This window comes from Dermochelys coriacea, chromosome 3 (assembly GCF_009764565.3).
Source record: "Dermochelys coriacea isolate rDerCor1 chromosome 3, rDerCor1.pri.v4, whole genome shotgun sequence".
Taxonomy (NCBI): Eukaryota; Metazoa; Chordata; order Testudines; family Dermochelyidae; genus Dermochelys; species Dermochelys coriacea.
The window spans coordinates 167,206,984-167,224,974 of record NC_050070.1 but is presented as its reverse complement, the minus strand read 5'-3'; the positions used below and the strand labels follow the sequence as shown (position 1 = coordinate 167,224,974).

The window sequence follows — 17,991 nt, the reverse complement described above, 5'->3', positions numbered from 1 at the left end:
TTAACTTTAAAAAAAAAAAAAAGAAGATTTGCCCCATTCTGCTTGTAATAAAAACAACATTTTAAAAATTTTTTCTAGATATCTAAATTGTGGTTTGCAATACATGTATGAGAACTGTCTGTGTATTATTAAATCACCAATACTTTATGTATTATTCTTTAACATTATATCTCTGTGGAGAAAATTAGTTTGCTATTTAATCTTCTCTTTAATGATAAACTTCTGCCATTTGAAAGATTTAAAGCTGGAGACTGGGCAAGGGAATTGGAAAGAAATGTGCTTGCACGTCTCTAACTGCTTCACCAATACTGGGCTAAATGATACCCACAGTTTGAAAACCCCATTGTTGTGAGCGTGGTTGAATGGATGTAAATTATGGCAGAACGGGGCCCACTGAATTAAACTGGGATGCAGAGTGGAAATCTATTACCCTGTAAATTGAAGCCAGCACTCTTTTGAGTCTCTAAACTACAGGGCTTCCAGAATATTCAGTTCAAACTGTTCTGGTGATCCAGATAATTAGGCCACCTTACCTAAATCCTCCATTACTTTAATGGATTTCTCATCCACTTCAGAAATGATTCAGCATTTCCCTCATGATTTTCAAAACTTTATACTGACTTACTCTCCACCTTACTTATTTAACCTCATATCTACCTAATCCACCACATGCACAGTCCTATTCTATCAACATGGTCTTTTCTGTGCTTTCTCCACTACTGTCCACAGTCACTCTTTCATCTATGCAGCTCCATTTTCTCTCTGCCTATGAGTTTCTGAGTCCATTCCCCTCTTCAGAACTTACCTTGAAATCAGAGAAGGGCCTGACGCAAAACCCATGATTAACTGAACATTCCTGAATTTGGGGAAGTTCAGAATCCAAACCTAGATCTAGGCTTTGGGCTTATCTCTACTAACAGTAAATGCATGGCAAACTGTGATGTAAATGTACTCCACGCTAACTGTTTGCATAGACCTTGCTGCCACGCACTAAAAGTTCCATAAGGTGGTTTGAAACGGGAGTAGATTAAAGTGAACTACGAAACTTTTAGTGCCCAGCAGCAGGGTCCACACAGACACTTGGGGCAGGGCAGGCTACTGCAGGGTAGATTTACACCTCAGCTGGCTATGAACTAAGTGTTTGTGTAGACAAGCCCTTAAATTTCCACAGCTAGCCCTTATATCTCAAATGGGCCAAATCAAAACCTCTAATGCAAATACCCCTAAACTCTGGGGAAGCGTAGAATCTAAATCTGAATATGAATTTTGCAGTTTGGTTCTATTTATGCTTAAATACTTCATCTTAGCCCACAATGAAGTGAAAAATACACAAGCAGTTTGTTAGTCTTAAATGTTTGTTGAAGGCTGAGTCCAAATTCAGGGCTTGATCCCCCATACACTTACCACTAGGCACATACCCATTGAAATCAGTGGCTGGTAATGTTTGCAGAACTAGTGATGTCTGGTAATGTTTGCAGAACTAGGTCCCTTAACATTTTCTTCCAGAATTAGGTAGAATCTTCCCCTTGTCTAAGACAAGTTGCCTTTGAGCTACAGAGGGTTTGTTGCCTAATGGCAAAAGAGATGGAGAGCAGAGGACGGTAAATTCCTCTCTCTTATGTAGCACTAATAGTCAGACTGTTGTGAATCCCAGTTGTATGAGGTCTTGATCCTGAACCCAGAACCACACAGTGGCCCCCTTCGCCCATGTGGACTGAAGTGAGTGCAACTCTATACAGGCATGGGGTCTGCCAGAAGGACTGAGGATAGACATATGATTGATTTATGTATTTCAGCAGGGGAGGTAGAAAATGGTATCTAGAGGCTTAAAAGAATGGCTTTCCATCAGTTTTTTTATTTAATATGAGAGCATTCTCCATTCTATTTTAACCCTTTTCTGAACAATGTACAGTAATTTTCCAGTCCAGGATTCTTTCTCCAAGCATGACACAGGCTTTGTGGATGGACAGTCTTTGGCAGATAACAGTAACAAATTTTAAACAGAATACTGGAGGCTAGAAACAGAACTTGATTTGGACCTTTACATCAACAGGTGCAGAAAAATTCTTAATTAGGATAATTAGCCCAACCTATTCAGATTCAGCTTTGTAGCTGAATAAAGTAAATGACTGACTGCTTTATCCTCCATGTCCCCAAGGTATAGTTGTAGTTAATCATTTAGTGTCAAACTTGTAATTTAAGTTGGAAAAAGAGCACAGGGTTGGGAGTCTGGGACTAACCCTGGCTCTGTCACTGACTTGCTATGTAGCCTTCTCTGCTGCTCACAGTCCATCTAGAAAACAGGGATGATCCTACTGATAAATATATGCATTAAGGCTTAATTAATGTTGGCATAGCACTTTGAGCACATAAACAACTATACAAGAAAGAGCAGAAAGAAGGATCTGAGCATTGATGTTTTATGTCCTCATTTTGTTTCATCTTGTTTTTGTTGTTTAGTATCCTGTCACTGCAATTCACTGTGCAAAGGCATTAGCACAGAGCCCAGCTGTCTTCAGTGGGGTATCTAGACACAGTGGCATATCTGAATACTATCAGTTGCAGGAACAGGGCCTTAGTCTGGCTCTTGAACCCAAGTTCTGATACTATGCACAGAACATGTAAGCACAAATCAAGGTTCTAGCCAGATGGCATTTTATTACTATGGAGAAGACAGGCACATACTGTACAGCTCATAGACATGAACATAAGATTGCTATAAAACTCTTTAGAATTTAGTAGCGCAAAACAAGGGTTTGATTGTGATATCTTTATTCACACTGTATAGTACGTTACAGCACAAGTATGTTCAGTCCCATTGAAGTCAAGGGAACTATTTGTGATCTAAGATACTATTGAATGAGAGCAAAGACATCACAATGGGACCCCATATTTGAGGCAGATGAACATAAAGCTAGACTGCGAGCCACTTATTCACATCGGTGGTGAGTAGTTGTATATATGAGCAGTCCAATTTCAGTCGATCACTCATGGAAGTAAGTACTTACCAATATAAGTAAAAGGCTCACTATCAGGCCCATAATATTTCACAGTTTTGGGAGTTATCTGCAAAATCTCAGAAGCACAATTTTTTGTAAGTTTTGCTAACTACGAATTTTTTCTACATAGGCTTATCCTTGCATTGGCAAATGTTTTACAATAATCCAAACAAAGTATTTGTAGACATCTGTCCATAGCCTTAGTTATGTAAACTGGCATAGCTCCATTAACTTCAATCAACAGAGGTATGCTGACTTACACCCTTGTTACTAAAGATTCAGTTTTCTTTCTGGGAAACACCAAAATCCATTGCTAACCTGCAGGGACAGGCTGGTTTTAATACACACAGAAAAAAAATGGAGCGTGGCAGAAGAACAGTGTAATAATAAAGCCATTAGATGGGGAAAATTGGCTGGAAAATCCATTTGCATGAGTAACATCCTTCCCGAAATGAATTACAGCCCTGAACTCGAGAAGCTAAAGACTATACTACTTTCATTTCTTGTCTTTCAAAAAATAGAACTCTTTCTTGGATCAGAAAAATTACTATAATTTTGCAGTAAAACAAATTGTGGGCACTCTGCTCTTACATAAGAAATAATAAAAAGTGTTCAGGGAATTGAACCCATCAACTTCCTGTGTGGCCTTGGGAAAGTTATTTAGCCTCTTTGTGCCTTAGTTCCCCACCTGTAAAATGGGCATAGTAGTACTTCCCTACCTCAGAGGGGTTTTGTGAGGGTAAATACATTAAAGATGGAGAGGGGCTCAGACACCATAGTAATGGGGGTCATATGTACAGTGTAACCGCACTGTAATGACAGTATAATTCCAGTACCCTTATTATAAAGTATTATAAAAAAAAGTTGACTTGTTAGTGTCTTTTGTAAACAGCAGAAAAGTAGAATTCTAGCAGAGAAGTTAAGGGTAGTGGCAAAGTGTTTTCAGTTAAAAGCACAGTGAAGAACAAAGTCACCTCTTACATGCTTTTCAAATCATTTTGGTTTATCAGCCACATGGAAGAGATGTGTTTTATCACAGTCATTGTGAATCAAACTTTAGTATTGCTACTTCCAGATTTATGATGGAGAATATATCTTCCGACATGAGATTTTCTTCAGACATGATGTGCAGAAGAAATCTACCACAGTTCAATCTATGAAGGCTGGGTAAATTAGTCATTGTCCAATAAGACATGTTAAACTACAGTAAATTACTTAAGAGAGACATCTCCAAATGAGAGAGAAAAAGAATCAGTGTTGCGACATTTATCACTGTTTTCAACAGCTCATTCCTGGTTCTACGTTTCCTCGATAGTTTTCCCAATATAATAATAATAATAAGATGCATCCTTTTTAGATAAGAAACATTCTGTACTTGCATCCAAAGAAAACCGTATCCAGCATCACAGTTGGATTTAACAGAGGCAGGAGGCTTTCTAGATTTCCTTTAGCTAAATTTACATTGTTAGGGAGAAAATTCTGAATCTCAAGTTTTTAAAAGAGATTGGACTAAGCCATGTTTAAAATAATTCATATGCAAACTTCATACAGATAATCGAAGTTAATTCAGAAATTGGACTCTGTTCAAACATGGGTCTGAAAATTCTGCTTGCCTTTTCAGTAAGCAATGGGACTATAGGCAGTGGTGAGCTGGAGCCGGTTCGCACCGGTTCCCGGTTGCTAAATTTTGAAACAGTTTTAGAACCGGATGTTAAAAATAGTTAGGAAAACAAGTGTTATAAAATGATCTTAAAATGAATAATCTTAATCTTATAAAATGGTATAGAAAATAGTAGGGCAGGGGTCGGCAACCTGCAGCACGCCTGCCAAAGGCGGCAGAGGAGCCGATTTTTACTGGCACGCTGCTGCCAGCCGGGGCCCGCTGGCCCCACTCAGCCCACTGCTTGCCTGGGTGAACGGAACTGAGCGGGGCCGGAGGCCAGGACCCTGGCTGGCAGGAGCCGGCAGCTGGAACCCCAAACTGGCGGCGGGTGAGCCACTGCCGGTCTGGGGTCTGTCCGCCACCCCGCTCAGCCCGCCGCCGGACTGGAGTTCTGGCTGCTGGCCCCTTGCCAGCTGGGGTCCCAGCCAGGCAACGGGCTGAGAGGGGACAATGGCTGGGACCCCAGCTGGCAAGGGGCCAGCAGCCAGAACTCCAGTCCGTCGGCGGGCTAAGCGGGGTGGCAGATAGATCCTGGGGTTCCGGCCGCCGGCTCCGCTCAGTTCCGTTCATCCAGGCTGGCAGCAGCCATCGGCTGGAACCCCACAGCAGTGGCGGGTGAGCCGCTGCCAGTCTAGGGTTCTGTCCGCCACCCTGGTCAGAACCTCAGCCAGGCAGTGGGCTGAGTGAGGCTAATGGCTGGGACCCCAGCTGGCAAGGAGTCAGAACTCCAGTCCAGCGGCAGGCTGAGCAGGGTGGCAGACAGAATCTGGGGTTCTGGCCGCCAGCCCCTTGCCAGATGGAGTCCTGGCCATCAGCCCCGCTTAGCCTGCTGTCATTCTGGGGTTCCGTGGGGGGCTCAGGTAAATGTAAAATTTATAACTGGCACGGGAAACCTTAAATTAATGAAGGCTTGTAATACAGCGTACAAAATAAACTTCAAATGCAAAGGGACACAGAATTCTAGCAGTTAAAGAGCTGTCTGTACAACGGATACCTCAAGATTTATGTTGCTATGCGTGTGCACATGTAATGTCGTCTCGGTCTGCGACTCGGTCGCATCCAAGTTCATCCCAATGCAAGACAAATGTCTTGTTTATTATTTTATTAACAAGGGTTGCACTTGCCTCGTTCGTGCACTTCCTCAACTGTTTTCTATACAATTCAACATGACCAGTGAGTCATAGTCAATCTGTTTGTTTCTAGTAAATTGCGTGTGATATTTCGGTGTGTAATACTAACTGGACTGTTATTCGAGGTTTTCTGTTCAATATTATTTACCTTCATAATGAAACGCCAGAAAAGCATTAGTGACTGGTTTTCCACTAAAATGACAAAATCATTAGTCAGTAGTTCTAGTAGTGAAAATAATAATTTAAATACTGAAAACACCAATGACAATAATTTTGGTGATGAAAATATCTTAAAATATTGAATCATCCGAAAATATGTCCGCAATGGAAGAGGATTTACATGATTGTGAAAATGTAGTACCCGATTGTTGGACTGCCGAGCAGGCACAATATTTTTTTAAAGAAATATAATGGATTGATAATTTGAGGCAAAATACTTGGCTGTTCCCACTGTGCAAATATGTCACATTTGGGGGTCCTTGGAGGAAAATCTTTACACATTTCTTTGGAATGGCAGAGGTGTACTATTAAAGCATCTGGAACTGATAAAAAAGTTTAGCAAGCTTCATTAAAAAAAAATGAAGGAACATTTCGAATCAAGCTCTCATTTGAGAGTTATAAATATTTTAAATGAATCTAAAAAAAGAACCTCTCACTACAGCGATTGATAAAGTTACTGAAAAAATATTGCAATAACCAGCAAAATTTTCAACATAGTTTACAGCTTAGTAAAAAGAAACTGACCAATGTCAGATATGGAGGATGAAGTAGAGCTACAAATTAAGAATGAAACTGATTTAGGGAACTGCTTACATTCTCGATTTTTGGCCATCAGAATCATAGAGCATATTGCTGAATTAATAAGAAAACAAATTTTTAGTAAAATCATTGAAAACAATTCAAAGATTTGTATTATTATTGATGAAGTTTCTACAATTTCAAGTAAAACCGTCCTTGTAATTCTTATAAAATGTGAATTACAAGATTCTTTACCAACAGTTTTTCTCAATTTAGTGGAATTAGAATCAACAAAAGCAGAAAATATTTACAATGCTTTGAGAAATACATTAATCGATACAGAATTTGACACAGAATATTTAAGGAAAAATTTAATCGGATTTTGTTCTGATGGCACAAGCACCATGCTTGGACATAAAACTGGAGTTACTACAAGACTCATTCAAGATTTTCCAAACATAATTTGGCATTGTTTGAATCATCGGCTACAACTGGCTTTAGATGATGCTATAAATGATATCAGTGAAATAAGCCATTTCAAGATTTTTTTGGACAAGATTTATGCAATTTTTCATCATTCAAATAAAAGTCAGTTTAAACTTAAACAAGTTTCTAAAGAACTATATATTGAAATAATCAAAATAGGCCATGTTTTTGGTCCACGATGGGCTTCTTGTAGCCTTAGAGCTGTCAAAGTGGTCTGGAGAGCTTATCCAGCTCTTTATATTTATTTTTCCAAAAATAAGAAATTTTCTGGCATGGAAAAAAGATTGAAAAAAACATAATTTTTAAAAGACTTGGCATTAATGATTGACATTTTGGATGAACCTGCATTATTATCAAATGCACTGCAAGCGAGACAATTGAGTTTAACAAAGGCAGATAAGCTAATCAAACGAACGACTGATTTTTTCATACAATTAAAAGATAATTTTGGTGTACATGAAAATAAAATGAAATGAAATGATAGAAAGTGATGCTTTTTAATGCATAGAGTTTGAAGATAATGTAAGGTTTAAATCACTGCCACGAGACAAAGTAATAGAGTGTATTATCGAAAAAATGAAGGCAAGAGTATTAAACGAAAATCACATTAAATATAAAGAAGATAATTTAGGTCATTCTAGTAATACACCTAAAATAGTTGAATTATTCAATGTTATGGATCCCACTTCATGGAATATTGAAGAAGTCAGGTTACCGTGGAAATCAGAAGAAAAAGTGCATGAATTAAACAAAATCATAAAATTTGTAGTCGATTTAAATGATTTTCGTGACTACGTAGAGAATAACATTCAATCAAAACATCTTCCTGATCCGGAAACAATAAGGAAAGCAAAGCTAATTATGAACACAATTGCAATTAGTTCTGCAGAAGCAGAAAGAGCTTTTTCGTTGATGAATATTATTTGTAGTGATAAAAGGGCGAATTTAACAATTACACATATCTCAAGCTTTATGACCACCATTTTGTTGGGAAAACCACTAAGTTCCTGGAACCCAATACCATATGTTAAAGCATGGATGAGAAATCATCGATCCGCATTAGATATCAGAGTTTGTGTATCCAACACCAAAGATTATGGAGAAGATCAAGAAGCCATTTGGAAATTACTACCTAATTAGTAATAAATAATGTACTTAAATATTCTTTAAAATATTGTTTGTTGCATTATATACTTCAACATAAACATATTACACTTTTTATTTTTAATAACTTAAGTAGTTCACATGTAATATTTTAAAATACAATAAGGCATTTCATTCTTAAATATTATTATTGTTTGTTTACTCATACATCTCTTCTTTATATTTTCTTCTTTTTAAATGTATTTTAAATTCATTTAAGGAAGCAATACTTTGATTCTATTATAATAAACATGTAAATTTTTTTTTATTGTTAAGTATGACTCAATGCATTGTCACTTCTTATGGAAAAAGGTACAAAAAATACATACTGTGGCACATCCCTTAAATCAGAACTTTTTATAGGGAACCGGTTGTTAAGATTTTGGCAGCTCATCACTGACTACAGGTGCTTAAAGTTACACACGTTTAAAGAAAAGGAGTACTTGTGGCACCTTAGAGACTAACAAATAAATTTATCTGTTAGTCTCTAAGGTGCCACAAGTACTCCTTTTCTTTTTGCAGATACAGACTAACACAGCTGCTACTCTGACACATGTTTAAGTGTTTTGCTGGATCCTATGTGCAAATCTCAAATGTAGGCTCAAAAGGGGCTAGCTACTACAGATACCTCTAATATCTTTTAACTCATTTCTTTTCTCAACTTAATAAAATGTTTTAAGATCTAAAACATAATAAAAAATCCCCAATAAAATTAGCTGATTTGTCACCATGCAGAAACTGAACTACTTCCCCTTTCCTCAACCTAACTCCCAATGCGTTGCCTGAGGAGACACTTCCCCTGCTTCAAGGGCCACAGTGAAAGCTGTCGCTTCTATTTAAAAAGAGTTAATGTCAAAGCATATTTGCCAAGAATTGGAAACATTATAGTACCTGTGGCGTATAATGAGCTGTATTTTATCTTGTTAAACTAGATAACCCACCAACAACTCTCCCAAGGGAGAGACTAAGAGGAAATAATTGAAAAGTCACTTTTGCTTCTTTAGAACAATTATGTCATTTTACAAGTCGTTTCCAGCTCAATTTAGTCTAAGGAAAACATCATCTGGTGTAGCTGGAACACATCTATCAAATAAATATCACAAACATTAGCTTCAAGTCCTGAAGAAGAGCTCTGTGTGGCTCAAAAGTTTGTCTCTCTCACCCACAGAAGTCAGTCCAATAAAAGATATTGCCTCACCCACCTTGTCCCAGCTTCAAGATACACAGTTAGGTGAGTTAACACCCTGCCTTTTTAGCATGGCTTTTTGAAGAGTTCTAGTAGGGCTCTTTGAAGTGAGAGCAGTGCAGTTTTTGATTGACTAGGCCAGTGATTGGAAGCAGCTCAGTGAGAGGGAATGAGTCACCCATTCTAGCTGTGTGTGCGGCCCACACTTTAAAAAGCACACAGGCTCTCAGTGGCTGGTAAGATGAAGGTAGCTGGGAGACTAAGAAACTTTGCCAGTGGAGGAAGGCAGGTATTCTACAAGGAAGAAGCCACAATGGGAAAAAAATGGCATACCGCCAACATCACTGCCAGCTCTTCCTCTGCCTGCAATTGTGGACCTCCCATCAGACAGGCTTCCACTCATGCCCTAGTTTTGACTCGCTGGGAATGCGGCCTGAATGTCCCTGACGGCAAAAGTCAGGTGGGGGAAACCATCTGGTACGAGAGGTGTCCGTTGGTGGAGTCCCTCAGGAAGTAGGTAAGAGAGCTGCAGGAGGAGGCAGCTTGTCTGCGTTGCATCCAGGAGTACGAGGAATTCATCGACAGGACGCACATGGAAACATCTGAGACAGGATGTTAGATAACTATAGATGACTACAGCAGCACCAGAGGAGGAAGGAGAACCAGCTGCTCTATGAGGAGGAGACTGGCTGCTGGCCACCTGGGCCAATGGACAATGCTCCACTTCCCCCACCTCCAAGGTTCCTTGTCCATGGAGGTCAAGAACTGATATGCTGTACTGGCAACAGAAGGTGAGAAGCAGACCCCAATGGCTGAGGAGGAGCCATCTGCCTGCAAAGCTGGGAGGCTCACAGCCACTGCATTCAAGAGGAGGAGGTGTAGGCTGGTGGTGGCCCCTTTCTGGGGTGGGGGAGGCATCTATCTCCCAATCGGACATGATGACCCCGGAGGTGTTCTGCTTGCCTGGAGCTTATGTTTGAGACATCAAAGCGATTGCTGAGGCACATCCCTCCCTCTGACCGCTACTCCATGCTGATCATCCACATGGACACTAATGATACTACCCAGTATGCCCTGCGCAGAGCAGCTGTGACTGCAGGGCTCTGAGAGCAAGGGTGAAGGAGTCTTCGGTGCAGGTTGTGTTCTCATCCATCCTCCCGGCTGAGGGTAAGGGTCCAGGCAGGGACATGTGCATACTGGAGATGAACACTTGGCTGCCCAGATGGTGTTTATGGGAGGGCTTTGGATTCCTCAACCATGGGATGCTGTTGTGGGAAGGCGGTCTGCTGGGAAGAGGGGGGGTCCACTTGACCAAGAACGGGGAGGAACAGCTTTGCACACCAACTCGCCTATCTAGGGAAGAGGGCTTTAAACTAGGCTCAATGAGGGCAGGTTACAAAAGCCCACAGGTAAGCATAAAAAGACAACCTTATGAGAAGGCTAGATGTTGCTGGGGACGTGGAAAATTATAATAGCGTCTTACAAGCCACAAAAGGGAAACCAGTGGGGGAATCTGCTCCATATCTTAGGTATCTATACATGAATGCAAGGAGTATGGGGAATGAACTGGAAGTATTAGTCCATAACCTAAATTAGAACTTAATTGGAATCACAGAGACTTGATGGGATAAATCTGGAATTATAATCAGTATTGAGGGGTATAGGTTGCTCATGAAGGATAGGCAGGGAGGAACTGTTGCATTATATATCAACAATATATACATTTGTTCTAAGGTCCAGAAGGAGATAAGAGGCAGACCAGTTAAGTCTCTATGTAAAGATAAAAGGGATAGAAAAATAGGGGTGACATCACGGTAGGGGTCTACTATAGATCACCAAATCAGGAAGAGGATGAGGCATTTCTAGAACAAATAATAGAAATATCCAAAACACAAATCTTGATAGTGATCAGGGGCTTTAACTACCCAAACATCTAATAGGAAAGTAATATGTCAAAACACAAAATTTACAATAAGTTCCCGGAATATACCGGGGGACAACTTTTTATTTCAGAAAGTGAAGGAAGTAACCAGGGGAACAACAATTTTAGGATTGATTCTGTCCAACAGGGAGGAACTGGTAGGAAATCTGCAGGTGTAAGGCAAGTTGGGTGAAATGACAGATGTCATGATTCGCAGGAAAGAAAGGCATGAGAGCAGCAGAACAAACAAAATGGATTTCAAAAAAAGCAGAGTTTAACAAACTCGAGAACTGGTAGATAAGATCCTATGGGAAGAAAATCTAAGGGAAAAATGAGTTGAAGAGTACAGGCAGTTTCTCAAGGAGACAACACTAAAGGCACAACTGCAAACTATTCTGATGCAAAGGAAAGACAGGAAGACTAATAAGAGCCCAAAATGGCTCCATCAGGAGCTCTTTAATGACCTGAAAATCAAAAAGGAATCCTACAAAAAGTGGAAACTTGGATGAATTGCTAAGGAGGAGCACAAAAGTATAGCACAAGCAAGTAGGGACAAAATCAGAAGGGCTAAGGCACAAAATGAGTGACACCTAAAAAGAGAGCTAATTGATGTCATCAAGAAGGCTGAAGTATTTAATGCCTATGTTGCTTCACTAAAAAATTAATGGTAACCAGATACTCAACACAATTAATAGTAACAATAAGGGGGAAGAAGCGCATGCTGAAAGAGGGAAGGAATAAGTAAAAGAATATTTAGATAAGTTAGATGTGTTTTACGTCAGCATGGCCTGATGAAATTTATCCTCAAGTACAATTAAGGAAGTAGCTGAAGCAACCTCAGAACCATTACCTTTTGGAAGATAGATGAGGACCCAGAGAGCTAGGGAAGGGCAAATTTAGTACCTGTCTTTAAAAAGGGGAACAAAGAGGATTTGGGGAATTATAGACCAGTCAGCCTAACTTTGACACCTGGAAAGATAATGGAACAAATAATTAAACAATTAGTTTGTAAGCACTTATCCTTATAATAGGATTATAAGGATTAGCCAGCATGGAATTGTCCAGAGCAAATCATGCCAAGTCAAATGAATTTCCCTCTTTGACAGGGTTACTGGCCTAGTGGAAGCATTAGATATGATATATCTTGATTTTTAGTAAGGTTTTTGACACGGTTCCATATGACATTCTTATAAACAAACTATGGAAATGCAGTCTAGAGACAAATTTACTATTAGGTGGGTGCACAAGTGGTTGAAAGACCATACTCAAAGACTAGTTACCAAGGGTTCACTGTCACTGGGAAGATGTATTTAGTGGGGTCCCACAAGGGTCAGTCCTGGGTCCAGTACTATTCAAAGTTTTCATTAATTACTTGAATTGTAGAGTGGAGAGTATGCTTATAAAATTTGTTGATGACACCACGGTAGGAGGGGATGCAAGCACTTTGGAGGACTGGATTAGAATGCAAAATGACCTTGACAAATTAGAGAATCGGTCTTAATTCCACAAGATGAAATTCAATAAAGTGCAAAGTACTAACTTTAGGAAGGAAAACTCAAATGCATAACTACAAAATGGGAAAGAACTGGCTAGGAGGTAGTACTGTTGAAAAGGATCTGGGGGTTACGGTTGTTCATAAACTGAATGAGTCAACAATGGGATGCAGTTGCAAAAAAAGGCTAATATTCTGGGGTGTATTAACCGGAGTGTTGTATATTAGACACTGGCGGTAATTGTCCTGCTCCACATGGTACTAGTGAGGCCTCAACTGGAGTACTGTGTCCAGTTCTGGGCACTACACTTTAGGACAGATGTGGACAAATTGGAGAATCCAGAGGAGACTACACAACAAAAAATGATAAAAAGTTTAGAAAACCTGACCCATGAGGAAAGATTAAAAACCACCGTGGGTATGTTTAGGCTTAAGAAAAGAAGAATGAGGGGGGAATCTCATAACAGTCTTCAAATATGTTAAGGGCTGTTATAAAGACGATTGTGATCAATTGTTCTCCATATCCACTGAAGTTATGGCAAGAAGTAGTGGGCTTAAACTGTTGAAAGGGAAATTTAGGTTAGATATTCGGAAAAACTCTCTAACTCTAGTTAAGCTCTGGAATTGGCTTTCAAGGGAAGGTGCAGAATCCCCATCATTGCAGGTTTTTAAGAACACAGACAAACACCTGTTAAGGGGTCATATAGGTTTACATGGTCCTACCTCAGTGCATGGAGCTGGACTTGAGACTTTGAGAAGTCATCTTCCAGCCCTACATTTGTATGATTCTAGATTTTATAATCCTCCTTGTGACAGAAGGAAAAAAAGCGATGTCCCCTTGGAAATATTCTCAATACTGGCTCCTTGGGATGAGAGTTTTGCATAAGGAAGGACTGAGGGCATTTTTTTTTTATTGCTGTTGTTTAGACTGTGGTAGCCGTCACCATGTGCCAGATGCAATCCACACACACAGACAGAGTCCCTCCCCAGAAGTGTGTACACTAAATTTATGCAAGATGGGAGAAGGGGCTATGGTGAGGGGCTATGTGCTGAGATCACTGCCTATCATCCCTACATTGTCTCATAGTGTCTTACACTCCCCCATCTATCTGTACTCACCTGTTGTCTCTTGTATACTTGGATCATAAGCTCTTTGGGGCAGGGTCGTCACTTTGGTCTGTGTTTTGTACAGCGCTTAGCAAAATAAGGTCCTGGTCCATGACTAGGCTCTTAGGTGCTACTAGGTGTACATACAACAATAATAATAATGACCTATCAGCAGAGAGGCCACAGTATGGCTAGGATACACATTGGTACATCCTCTTATTTTGGGGTTTTGATTTAATTGTGTAATTATCTCCAGCTACCCTCTTACCGAGTGATTATTTCTGTTATGATTTACAGGGATAACCCTGCAGGAAGAGCTCTGGCAGGCATTGGGCCTGAGACAGCTCCCAACCATAGTGCAGCCTGATTGTCCAGGTGTGAAAAAGCAATATCCCTGCTGCAGTCCCCTTCAGGGAATGCAGCATACGTTCTCCTGTGCAGGTGGCCAACTTTGGTGATTGGTGTGGGGGAACCTGCTGTGGGGAGAATGGCCTGCTCTCTGCCCCCATGTGTTCTTTTGGAGGAAGCTAGCACCTTACGGGCCCTAACAGGCAGTAGTCTCTGTACTAAGAGAGTACATGGCTCTGATTGTGTCTGGCTCCTGAACAGGAGGCACTAAGACTGGTGGAGGTTTCTTGCCTGCCTTCATGAAAGGACTGCAGGACTAAACCCATACTGAGCTTGTGGGGTAAGGCACGGCAGGGGTTGGGGGGGGACTGATGTTGCACCCCATAAGACTTTATGGAAATATGCTTATGAATGTATATATGACATAACTGGAATATGTTTTACGCTACATATGCCATGTAACATATCTCTGTAACGGTTATGATCTACTGAATCTATTCATCCTATTTGTATGCATGTATCATTTTTGTATTTGAAGTTATGAATATTGGCTGTGTACTGGTTTGATTTTAAGTAGCCTTAGTAAGGCATTTGGCCAGCTTCTTTAGAAGGGAATGTGCCCTTAAGTGCCCAGTCAAGAAACACTTAACAGACAATGGATCTTGGAAGGCTCCAATCCACATAAAAAGTCTACTTGAGGATGTTCAAGGTAACATGTGAACCACGCTACCTGTAAGTTCTGAGTCATGCATGGACATGTGACTTGCCCATGTGACTCCAAAACTCCATCTTGTAGCTGGGATTCTACACGGAGGGAGGGATGTCCACCCACAAGAGAAAGTCTATTTAAACCCCGGGGAGATTCCTCCATTTGGTCTTCAGCTGGCTCAAGAGAGAGCCTCTCCTCCCCCAAAGGATATCTGAAAGAAACTGGTACAAAGGAGAGTAACCAGAGGGGGTGTGAGTGACTGCTGGACCCAGACTCGAAGAAGACTAGTCTGTAAAAGGAAACTTACTGGAACACCTCTGAGGGTGAGGTTTTATCTATATTCAGTCTTCTTACTGTATTAGGCATAGGCTTGCGTGTTTTATTTTATTTTGCTTGGTAATTCACTTTGTTCTGTCTGTTACTACTTGGAACCACTTAAATCCTACGTTTTGTATTTAATAAAATCACTTTTTACTTATTAATTAACCCAGAGTATGTATTAATACCAGGTGGAGGGGGAGAGAACAGCTGTGCATCTCTCTCTATCATTGTTATAGAGGGTGAACAATTTCTGAGTTTACCCTGCATAAGCTTTATGCAGGGTAAAACAGATTTTGGGGGGTTTGGACCCCATTGGGAGTTGGGCATCTGAATGTTAGAGACAGGAACACTTCTTAAGCTGCTTTCAGTTAAGCTTACAGTTTGTGGTATATGGTTCAGACCTGGGTCTGTGTTTGTGGCCGGCAAGCATCTCTGGCACAAACAGGCAGGGTTCTGAGTCCCACGCTGGCAGGGAAAGCAGGGGCAGAAGTAGTCTTGGCACATCAGTTGGCAGCTCTAAGGGGATTTCTGTGATCCAACCCATCACAGGGGGAATGCACTGAAAAGGGAAATTTCAGTTGCAGAGCAAATTTTCAATTTGTTCCTGTAAAGTTGCTCCAGGCAAAGATCCTGAGCTGGATTGCTTGCAAAATCTTACTTGCTCAATATAATCATTAGCTGGGGCAGTCAATCATGATATAGACAACTGTCTGCTTTATCTCTTTAACCACTAAACTTTCCCTATTAAGTAATGCCATTTCCACAAAATGAATGTAGGTCCCACAAATATTTATATTATCACCTGAAAGACAGAGCTTGCAGTATTCATTTTAGTACTTACGGCTACTTTTGATACTCATGTGTCCTCTGAAAGGACCCATCATGGAATACTTGGGGACCATGGCTAACTGAGATCCTAGAAAAGAAGGAAAAATACTGGTTAGCTGTTTATTAAAGCAGAAAATATTCAGCTGTTCCAGAGCCAAGAGATGACTAGGGAGGAATGTTGCCTAGTGGTCAGAGTGCTCACATATTACCTAGGAAGGGAGAAGAGGACCAGGACTCCTGGGTTCTTTTCCCAGCGCACTCATTGTGAGCCACAAGCTGCTATGACTTAAAATCCAGGAACCCCACCTACTCCACTGAAGTTGTAAAGGGTGCGAGTCAGACAAGGAGTTGCTCCTGTGTGACTTTGAGTAGGTCACTGAACATCTTTGAGCCTGTTTTCCACTGTAAAATGGGTTCAATAATATTTACATCTCTCTCAGAGTGGTACAGAGAGGCCTAATCTATAAGTGTTTGTGAAGTTGTTTGGAACATCAAGAGCTCTGTAACAATGGATAGCATTATTATACTAATAATCTACCATCTTAGAGCCTGATCCAAAACCCACTGGAATCAGTGGAAGTCTTTCCATTGACTTCAATTGGTTTCGGAACAGGCCTTTAATGAGGAAGAGCACTCCTTCCATTTACGAACACAGCCACATAATTTACTCAGCCCCTCCTCCCCGCCCATTCTCTTACATGTAGCTAGGTGGAATGAAGTTTGCTCATGCAGATTTCAGTATGAGAGTCATGGTGGAGGAGTATCCCATGAAAACTCTTCTTTGGGGACTCTGCACAGTTCCAGCTGTTGAGATTTGGAGGAGCAGGACAGCCAGATTCACCACAGATTCACCCCTTCTCCCAGCACCCAGAAGAAGCTGGCACAAGTGCAAGCAGCCTTCAACGATATATATTGTTTATCCCTCCCCACTGTGCCATCCCCACACAGGTGTTCCAGGATAGCCTTGGTTTGGGGAACTCTTGGCCGTCATGGTTCCTACATGAACAAGGCTGTCCTGCAGAGGTAAAGAACTAGAATGGGGGAGAGGAGAATCTGGTCCTCCGTTAATAGTATCGGGAGACATGCCCTACCCCTGTTGCCTTTAAATAATTGCCTCTTTGAAAAATCTCCCCAATATTCCCCCTCCTCTCCATTTTCATTACCCGTTAGCAAAAAGACTTTGGCAAAATCACCTCAGGAGAAAACTCCCTGTTACAGAAGCATTTTCCTGAGAATCTCCTCAATGCAAGAACAATGTACTAGGTTGACATTTGCACATCACATAATATACAATCATGTGAGGCATCCATTGCGGAGCACGTAAACCTCTGTGCTAAAGAAAAGGCAAACCAGCATGCTGCTATATAATATGACTCATGGCTGGCCTGAGCAGTGAAAAGAACACAACACAAATTACTTTTCTAAAGATATGGGGGGAAAAAGTGGGCCTGCAGCACAGAAGTCAGACCTAAAACAAAACCCTGAAATGAGCCCTATGTAGCTTCAGAAGTGAGGGAGTAAGTACAGAAGCTGACAAGGAAAACCGAATTGCATTGACGTTATGAAGGTCTATTATAATGCTGACTGCTGAAATTTATTTCAAAGGAGGAAATGCGGTACATTTTCCAAACTGCTTACACGATTTAGGTGCCTAAGTTCCATTTTCAAAAGTTATTTAGCATTTGTCTTCATGAGCAATTTGCATCAACATCATTTAAATTGGTTTTTAAACCGATATAGTTAAACCAGTGCAAAAGACTCCCTGGACACCCTCATTTCAGTATGAGCAGTTTATTTTGATTTAGCTTAAACTTGTTCCTAATCAACTCAAGCTAAATCACAATAAGCCATTCTTATACTAAAATAAAAGCATCCACACAGCCTTTTGCACCAATTTAATTAAATGGATTTAAATTCACA

At 40.6% G+C, this 17,991-nt stretch overlaps 1 protein-coding gene across 1 annotated transcript in view; it reads right to left on the bottom strand.

Annotated features, from left to right (window-relative positions):
• LOC122459442 (spermatogenesis-associated protein 7 homolog) overlaps positions 1-17,062 on the bottom strand; it is an 82,335-nt gene extending 65,273 nt beyond the window's left edge. Inside the window, 2 exon segments of the mRNA XM_043511488.1 lie at positions 16,085-16,159; positions 17,002-17,062. Of these exon segments, the coding sequence (XP_043367423.1) occupies positions 16,085-16,159; positions 17,002-17,062 (136 nt within the window).
• Between the last annotated feature and the right edge of the window lie 929 nt (positions 17,063-17,991).